At 40.2% G+C, this 10,000-nt stretch overlaps 1 protein-coding gene and 1 pseudogene across 2 annotated transcripts in view; one reads left to right on the plus strand and one right to left on the minus strand.

Annotated features, from left to right (window-relative positions):
• LOC143035311 (uncharacterized) overlaps positions 1-3,008 on the plus strand; it is a 49,107-nt gene extending 46,099 nt beyond the window's left edge. For both annotated transcript variants that reach the window (XM_076202242.1, XM_076202244.1), the window contains one exon: positions 490-3,008. In XM_076202242.1, the coding sequence (XP_076058357.1) occupies positions 490-567 (78 nt within the window). In that variant the 3' untranslated portion in view covers positions 568-3,008. The remainder of the gene's footprint in view (positions 1-489) is intronic.
• LOC143035312 (uncharacterized) lies at positions 3,006-6,527 on the minus strand (annotated as a pseudogene).
• Positions 6,528-10,000: the final 3,473 nt, after the last annotated feature.

The following is a 10,000-nucleotide window of genomic DNA, read 5'->3' on the forward strand; positions in this document are numbered from 1 at the left end:
TCATCAGACCTTTAACTATTGTAAGTAACGGTCCCCATCAGCCCATGTATAGTGTTTATTTTATGTGAATTTGCGCATTTATTGATATTTGCTTCTATATTTGTATAATTGGTTAGATTTACATGTTGTTTTCTATATTTCTGTACGTCATTATTATCTATGTTACAGAATTTCCTGAAGATGTCTCTTTGTTAGACGAAACGTTGAAATAAATGAATCATTTTGGCAACTTGGTATATGCCCACCCTCTAAATGGAAGAATATTGGTTAGAAAACTGGAGAATACTCACAAGAAGATCAACAACCTCACTAACGCTGTCGATTTTAACAATGCATGCATACAAGAGAATCTGCTCCCCAGATATTCAAATATATATATATATATCTTTATTATCTCCTGATGTACTTTTGTGTGTCAATGTTTCCCCCTTTTGATCTATCACGTAGAAACTTTTTATTTATTTTATTTTCTTTTTTCTTTTTCCACAGGGTCAGGCGTACAATACCCTCCGGATGTGCGTCGACAAATCCACCGCATCCCGTACCATAAACAACCAACTCGGTTAAACTCTGTTATACCCTGTTAAACCCCCATCCATAGATTAACCATATAAGCTAAACCCCACCCACAAATCCAAACCCTTCCAACAAGTCTACAAACGATCACAGTCTTAAACAAAGTCCATTGAAACTCTTGCAAAATGCATCGTTGTTCATTTTTTCTTTAACTATCGTTTGTTTCTTCCCCTTTTAGTAGTCAACATGGGAGATCTTGTTTATTATAGTCTGTTTTTTTTTTAATGGTGACCCTGCTACTGGTCACTAACCCATGCTCTGTCTGCTTGTTCAGTAATTAACGTCTTGGGCCTCCTATTTGTGGTATCGTGTTTGCAGTACAGACACGGCATGAGTTTTCACTAATAATGCACGTTGTTACTGCCTCCCTAAAGCAAGGGAATGCTGATGCTGTATGTGTGTGTGTGTGTGTGTGTGTGTGTGTGTGTGTGTGTGTGTGTGTGTGTGTGTCAGTGTGTGTGTCGGTGTGTGTGCGTGTGCAAGTTCACAGCATTACCCATTGGTTGGAAAATATGAATATGGAGCTCACATCCTTGAGTTTAACAACTGCCGATCACAGGCCCAGCACATGAAGCAAGACCATGCATGGTAAATCACCAGTAAGACCAGGAAATTACCACAAATTTTCCTCCACTCTTTCCAAACGTTCACGCAGCATAGCTACCAGAGACTGGTAAATGGTGACGAAACATAATGCATAACAATTGTAAATATAAGTACTTGCAATGCAAGGTATCGTTTTTATTCAGGCAAGTATTGATCAAGAATACAGGGCAATGGTAATTGAGTGCAATTTCACCAAATTACTTAAAAAGAAAGAAAAAAAAACCAGGCTATGCGTAGTTCTCCCAGTCCTCTAAATCACTATATTTCTCTACACTGCAATATCAGTTTGTTGTTATTGCGTAAAACGTCCACATTTATGTCCTGTGCTCATGAAATCCATAGGGTAACCAGTGTCAGATTACAAATGAAGACGGTACACTATAACATCCCCTACTTGTTTCTAATCTTTATGATTGGGTCATCGTTATTGAATATCTCCGAGCACTGGTCACAAGAGAACGATCAGGATATTGTAGAAATTACCGATATGGTTCGAAATTTATATGTAATCTATATCACAGCGTCGGACATCGTTGGGTCACCCTTCGAGTTTCATTAGTATGAAACTGAATCATCTTATTCCCTATTCACTCATTTGCACATCATTCATTTCATTGATTAGAATAGTGTCCTGTTAATTGTTAGCCTATACATCATTCATACATTATTCATTTCTTTGCAATGCATGCAGGAATGCATGCAGTAAGGGGTATCTATATTACACCAGCATTGAGCACTCCAACCTAAATTGCTAATTCCAAGCTAAAGTTGTTACGATGTACTCCCAGCCTCTATAGATGAAAGGCACACTCCCATTTGAGGTCATGGTACTTCAGAACTCCTGTTGAAGACTGTGGACTCCCAGGCACTTCTGCTATATTACAGAAGTTTCTTTTCAGCCTCGACCGATGAACATTAAAAACGACTGATTCACAAAGAAATACAGTGATCACCCTTAGTTGAATAAATTAATTTGTCAATTGACAGAAAGATATGATAATGGTTAATAAAATTTCAAGGAACTAACGAGTACCATTCCAAAACTGAAAACGTAAAAAAATATTTAAAATATCTCAAATACCATATCCAACCATATGCCCCCCCTACTATGTTAACTTTGTAACTTATTCCTGTGCACTATGGCGCAATTAATTCTCCTTAGACGTAGTGACTGTTCCTGGGATTATATCAAGTAATACATTATAGGATTACTTTCCCTAATGATGTGATTATTCAAGTCAATCTTTAACAACCCCTGTTCACACTAGCGATTTGAACCGCGCGGAAACCGCGACGGTACTGCATAGTCAAGGAAAAACTGGACGACTGTGTGTGAACACCTCCATTGATTTACATTGTCATTGAACATCCGCGCTTCAAACCATTAGCGTGAACTGGGCCTTACTTGCAAAATGAGGTAGTCAGGCCTGGAAGAAGAATATTCCAATCCTTCTTACCCCAAACATAAGAAGAAAATACAAAGAGTCCAACAAGGAATACATTTCCCCCATTGGTCATACATTGGGAGATTCTTGTTCTTCAGACTCTACCTACACAATGGGGTGCATCAATATTTTGCTATTTTTATACACTATTAATGCAATAGCACACATTAACTTTTCTTTATCCAAGGCTACTCTAGAGTTTTTCCTATTCTCTGTTTCCTATTGGATAACTGTGCCAAAAAATTACTTATGTAAATAGGTTTCCAATAAGTAGCCACACTACATGAAAAACCACTACACAATGATATAAATAAAGTGTTCGATAAGTAACTTGTATTTATGTTTTCAACCTGTACCTTGATTTGTCTTTTGTATACTGTATTTGCCGGTTTATAAGACTCGCCTTTATTCTACAAGGATATTTTGTAGAAGAAAAAACCCAGTATGTTTCATTATACATTTATTGAAAGATGTCTTAAAGTGGTTTTGCAGAGAAAATGTATGATTTTGTGTATCCGTAATACGGCCGCATTGGACGCAGGGAAATTTTGTGATATATACATACATACATACATACATACATACATACATACATATACCAAGGCTTTTTCCCCCTTACAAGGGAAGTAGCCAAAAAGGAAAAGGCATCAAATCATTCCCACCCATTCCATCCCTGAATACACTCCACACCCCTCCACCCTCCCTCTTACTCGTATCTTTGCACCTCCTGGATGACGGGTCATCCCTGCACCTTTTGTGATACATTTAGAAATAAAAAGTATGTCTTATACACCGGCAAATACGGTAAGTGTATGTATAGTTAAGACCCTTTCTCGCATGTATGGGGATGGCCATATACACATGAATCTGTAAAATAAAGAAACAGAACCACACAAGAATTTGATCTGCGCGTTTGTCAGTGTATCGTGGATCCCAGTGGTTGCAAGCACAGTACCACTAAAGAATATATAAATCATCCGGGATTCATATTTTCCTTTGCAAATCGGCGAATTTTCTCACAGCCATGCCGTTTCTATACAGGATTGGTTCCTCACTGTTTAGTTATTATTTTCTAATTGTGACCATGGAGCTTCTGAAGTGTTTTGATTTTGAGGAGCGGGGTGTGGTGCATCAGTCACATTGAGGGTGGGGAAGAGGTAGTATAGAGTTAAAAAGTAGGAAGCAGTGCGGAAGGGGGAGGGCGGATTCCTAATGCTGGTGTCACACTATGCGGCGATGCCGGGTGCGGCCAGACGGGGTTTGCAAGTTCAGTTGACCTTAATAAAATCACCTGGCGATAGCAGCAAGAGCTCGGTATATGACCACGACCGTCTCCCCCTGCTGCTGGTCGAAATACTCTCTAATTACCTTTCGATTCAAATGACTCCTCATAAATAATGGAGACTGCTGTAATAACAGCCAACAACAGGACGCAACGGCCGCGCCGCTGTAGACGTTTAAGGACACTCCCCCAAAACATGACTCCCGGAGTCTCCTGAACCTAATTTGAAAACACTCCCCAGTTAAATGAAACTAGATTGACAATACTCCCCAGTTAACTGAAACTGGTTTCAAATGACTCCCCATCACGTTGAAATGACTCCCATTATTGGATGCTTGATTTTTTTTTATTAAGGTTGCCCCCCCCCATACAAAAAAAATACTAATTACACTATACATGATTACCTTTTTTTCTTGAATTACAATGACCTATTTATTACTACACACGGATAACTACACACGGATAACTACATTGAAATGGTTGCCTGCGTTATTCTCAAGGTACACTGAATCCTTCAGGATTTTACTACCTTTCGGCCTATATATGCCATGTGTGAATAGATCCAAACTTTGCCCAAACACATACATTTACTTGAAACATGTTGGCTGCTGCAATAATCTCTGTAGTTGTTCCCCACACTTTATCCTCACGCATTGAATCAACTTGGATGTTTTCACTGGTGGAAAGGAAATCACATATCAAGCTTCTGACAACAGGATGTTGGTCCTCTTCTCCAGTGATAGCGAATGTCATGGAACGAAAAAAACAATTTCCATCACCTTTAATTACTTTCACAGCAAGGGGTTCACTTGTGTTTTTGAACGTCTTATTTATTTTTCCAGGGGGACCAGATTTTTTCTTAAATATCAGATGTCCACCAGAGTTGTTGCAGATTGCTCGCTGTGTTGCAACTGTTATTGCATTAAATTTGTAGATAATCTCCTGTTGCTGAACCCCTATGATCTGGACAATTGGAGACGGTGGCTCTGACAGAGAAGTTGGAGATGGTGGGTCTGATGAAGAACTTGGTGGTAAAACTTCTGGAGCACGTTCGAAGAAGGGCTTCAGGTTGCATCCATTCACTTTATTTTTAAGGGGGATATTCGTGGATATATTATTGAGATCGTACAGTCCCTTTTTCACAAACTTGAGCCACCTCATAGGGACCATCCCACGGATCAGTGTGTTTGCCTCCTTTTCTATCTGCTCTGCGTAGGTTGTAGCGCAGCACCTTGTCGCCTACGATAAAATGCTTTTGTTTGTATCGCCTTCTTGCAAAATCACAATCGCGCAATACTACATCTATTGGAACTAACATTTATCTAGGAAATGATAAAAGATAAAGACAAAAATTGCGCATTAGAGCAATAACGAATGTCAATCAAAATTATGAATGTACGGAATAGGCTACTCACCAGTTATATCTTTCCTATTCGGTTTATGAACATACTTCAGGCAGTCGTCTTGGATTGTGAATGCCTGACACTTCCTTCGAAAATTAGCTTTTTTTCCCCTTGTTTCCAACATGCACTGGATAATCTTTTGACCGCAGGAACTCTCCCACCTCGTCCATTTCAGTATCAAAGTCCATGGTAGCACACGACACGACACCACACTGACAACCAACAAATCTCGGCAACACTGGCAATGAACAAACCTCTGTAATTTGTCCATGTTCGTTTCATTTCAAAGGTTTCAAAGATTCATTCGAACCAGTTATATATTTCATGTTCGGTTTATGAAACAATCACAAAAATAAAAAATCACAGTCGCGCAATACTACATCTATTGGAACTAACATTTATCTATGGAATGATAAAAGATAAAGACAAAAATTGCGCATTACAGCAATAACGAATGTGTAGTCATTTCAAACTAGGTTCATTCGAATGGGGAGTCATCTCAAACTAGGTTATCCGCTCATGCCCTTTCTTTCGTGCAATACTACATCTATTGGAACTAACATTTATCTAGGAAATGATAAAAGATAAAGACAAAAATTGCGCATTAGAGCAATAACGAATGTCAATCAAAATTATAAATTTACGGAATAGGCTACTCACCAGTTATATCTTTCCTGTTCGGTTTATGAAACAATCACAAAAATAAACAATCACAGTCGCGCAATACTACATCTATTGGAACTAACATTTATCTAGGAAATGATAAAAGATAAAGACAAAAATTGCGCATTACAGCAATAACGAATGTGTAGTCATTTCAAACTAGGTTCATTCGAATGGGGAGTCATCTCAAACTAGGTTCATTCGAATGTGGAGTCATTTCAAACGGGTGGGGAGTCGTCTGAAACTAGTTTCAAGTGACGGGGAGTCGTCTGAACCTAGGTTGATCTGACTGGGGGAGTTTTTTGAAACGGGGAGTCACTTGAACCGGCTACACCGGATGGTGTGGCAACGATCTCAGTCTTCGCTTCGCTGATAGGCAGTGTTCCTTTTCAGCAGTGAAAACCACGATCATGAGCACCAACTTTTTGTACATTAGAGTCCAACAAAGATTTGATGCTCACACTGCAAGGCTTCCTATAAATAGCTCTTGATAAATATCATAGTTATCTAAGTTTTATTTGCGACTCCTCTTTGAAAGTAATTTAGATGATAAAAAATCCTAACCAGATTTATTCATTGTGTCTACAATTACAGTAGCACATCTGTAATTATTCAGAAAAATTAATGGATGTTCGTTGGTTTTAAGAGGGTGGATTTTTTATTTATTTATTTATTCTTTTTTTTATTTATTTATTATTCTTTTTTTTCAGGGAACCTTATTTAGGGAACCTTATTTAGCCTAAACTAATTTAACCTGACTTGACCTAATCTAGCATAACCTAGTTTGGTCTTACATGACCTAACCTAGCCTAACATAATTTAATTCCATCTGACCTATCCTAACCAGAGAAAACCCGCGAAGTAACAGAGACCTCGGCGATAGCTTCGTAGTAACTGACCCTACCATTTCTATCACCTCCAGCCTATGCGGTGGGTACAAGCGTATCGCCGCCCCGGGACTCTCCTCAATAGATGAAAATTTATTTGAGAGCTATTTACACAGTCAAACGGTTTGTCAAACAAGTGTCTGAAGTGACATTTGACCGTGTGAATGGGGTATTTGGTTGTCAAACACGTTTGTCAAACGTCTTTGGTAAACAAATACCCCATTCACACGGTCAGACATCACTCGAAAATCTTGTTTGACAAACCAGGTTTGATAAACCGTTTGACTCGCAAATGGTCCTTAACCCTCTGACCTTTCGGAATAGACTCAGCGACAAGCAGCCTCCTCGCTTCCACTTCCTGACTACGGCGATGGGATGGTCATGCACCTCTTCCTGTTGTGAAGAGGGAGAAGGGGGGAAGGGGAGAGGGGGAAGGGGGAGAGGGGCAGAGGGGGAGAGGGGGAAGGGGAGAGGGGGGAAGGGGTGAGAGGTATTGGTTGGGAGGGGGAGGGGAAAAAGGAGGAGGAGGAAGCGGAGGGGGAGAGGAAGAAAAGGGGAGAAGGAGAAATGAAGAGGGGGAAGGGGAGGAGGGAGGGGAATGGGGAGGGGAAGATTGGGGCAGGGAAAAGGAGAGGGGGAAAGGGGGAAGGGGAGGGTAAGGTCGAGGGGAAGGTCTGGGGAGGGAAAGGAAATAGAGAGAGAAAGGAAGAGGGGGAGGGAGAGGGGGATGTGGGGAAAGAGAGCGGAGGGGAAGAGGGAGGGGAAGGGGGGAGGGGAGGGGAAGAGGGGAAGGGAGGGGGGAGGGGAAGAGGGGAAGGGAGGGGGGAGGGGAAGAGGGGAAGGTAAGGGTGAGGGGAAGGGGAAGGGGAAGAGGGGAAGGTAAGGGGGAGGGGAAGGGGGAGAGGGATGGGCCAGGGGAAGGGGGAGGGGAGAAGGTGTAGGGGAAGGGGGAATGGAAGGGGAAGGGGAAGGGAGAGGGGAAAGGGAGGGGAGAGGTGGTCACGTGATAGATATACGGATGACTTGCATATCTCCCGCTGCACCGAAAAATCGCCATACAAGCGAATAAAATGCCCTGGCGGCGGCGGCGGCGGCGGCGGCAGTCAGGACAAGACAGGAAGCACTTCGGGGTTTGCTCCGACATACTTGGCTTACCACACAGACGAATAAACTCGCTTTCCGGACTTTTCTGGACTCTTGGTTATAAATAAAATATAAAGTGTTGTAAATAATATCGATTATTTATTTTTTTATCTACTTCAGCTGGTACCTATTAATCCTAGGGGGTTTACATTGGTCTTTGGATCACGTATTGGATTTGTGATCGTCAGTTATTATCATTCCGAATGAGAGCTCAGAGTTCGTACTGTTCGACCCATGGGTAATATGCTTTTACACATACACACACACACACTCATAAATATATATATATATATATGTATATACACACACACACACATATATATATATATATATATATATTTTTTTTTCTTTTTCCACCTTCATCAACATATATATATATATATATATATATATATATATATATATATATATATATATATATATATATATATATATATATATATATATATTATTATGTATTTGTCTGTTATGTTTGTTGTTCTTTCCACTTTCAACAATATGTTAGACGAAATCATGTGGGAAGTATTGTCTGACAACAATGTAAGGAAATGGGACAATTTGGCAAAGGTGGCTGGGTTCCCTACCAACATGTCAAAGATGTCGGAAATCTACTTTGTCTTTTGTGTAGAATATAACGATAAGCCAGTGATGTGGTGTCAGGCTCCTTGCCAACAACAGAGTGCAGGGAAGTGTTGAGATGTGGTGGAAGGCTCCTTGTCAACACAAGTCCTGCGAGTGTTGGCAAGAATCTGGTATTAGTGTATTCTCTATACACATGTTGGAAAGATGGTGGCGCTAGCTACCAGTAGCGCCTGGGCCGTGTTGGAAGACGGGCCAACACCTTGCCAACGCTGGGTGGAGGGTGGATGGGTGGAAAGGTGGTGGGAGGGTGGGAGGAGGTGAAAATCAATGAAGAGAAACGCCCGTGACTAAGACCAAAGGCGTATTATGTTTGTTTACACCACACCAGAAGGAACTTTGAGTTTTCCCTCCTCCTCCTCCTCTTCTTCTTCTTCTTCTTCTTCTTCTTCTTCTTCTTCTTCTTCTTCTTCTTCTTCTTCTTCTTCTTCTTCTTCTTCTTCTTCTCCTCCTCACTGGAAAGAATTTTGAGTTTTCTTCTTCTCCTCTTCACCGGTTCTAGGATATGATCCAACAAAAGGAAAATATTACCCGTAGATTAATCACCCTGGAAAAAATCCCCACGAAAAGTACCTTAAAGGGAAAAAATCCCTCTCATTGGTTAGGGAAATTCTTTGGAGATTATGTGCCCTTTTTATATTCATTAAAAGGCTGTCAACCTCTCTGTTGTTTTATTGGATATAGACTTTCCTCTTAAAGCACACTAATTTCGAAAGGGTAATGATTAACAGAATAGAAAATATTTTCCCATATGTAGAAGTTAAAAAATGTTCCTTTCACTTATGCCAGCATGCTTACAAAAAAAAATCAAGAAGCAGATCTTTCATCATAATACAAAAATGATGAGAACTTTTCATCACAAATGTGGACGATTCCATCATTAGCATCTTCCCACCTGAGGAAGCAAATAAAGTTTTGAATTATCTTGAAGATACATTCATCGGAAGACTAATTCGGAGATGCAGAAGACTATCAAGATGTGATGTCAATATGTGGACTATGTTTTCACGAGTTTGCCAAGAACATATACTGCTGTGGAAGGGTGGCATCGAAGTGTCACATCAATGGTTGGTTGTTTTCATCCAAGCATTTGGACTTTCGTAAAATGCATACACAAGGAACATGATCTGTACGAGATTCATCTAACTCAAGTTTGTGCTGGTCATTCTCGAGCGCAGCTGTTTGTATAAAGAATATAACAACTGACGTGGAAAGCCGTTCTGCTGTAGACTATTTAAAAAAATTTAATCTTACTTTTTTTAAGGAACTAAAGACATTTTAATTTATGTGTATTGATCATGACACTATTTTCATTATTGCATATATTCTCCCATGTTGTATGTAGATTTTTTCGTA

Source organism: Oratosquilla oratoria, chromosome 18, assembly GCF_046742065.1.
Source record: "Oratosquilla oratoria isolate Oo_2021 chromosome 18, ASM4674206v1, whole genome shotgun sequence".
Classification (NCBI taxonomy): domain Eukaryota; kingdom Metazoa; phylum Arthropoda; class Malacostraca; order Stomatopoda; family Squillidae; genus Oratosquilla; species Oratosquilla oratoria.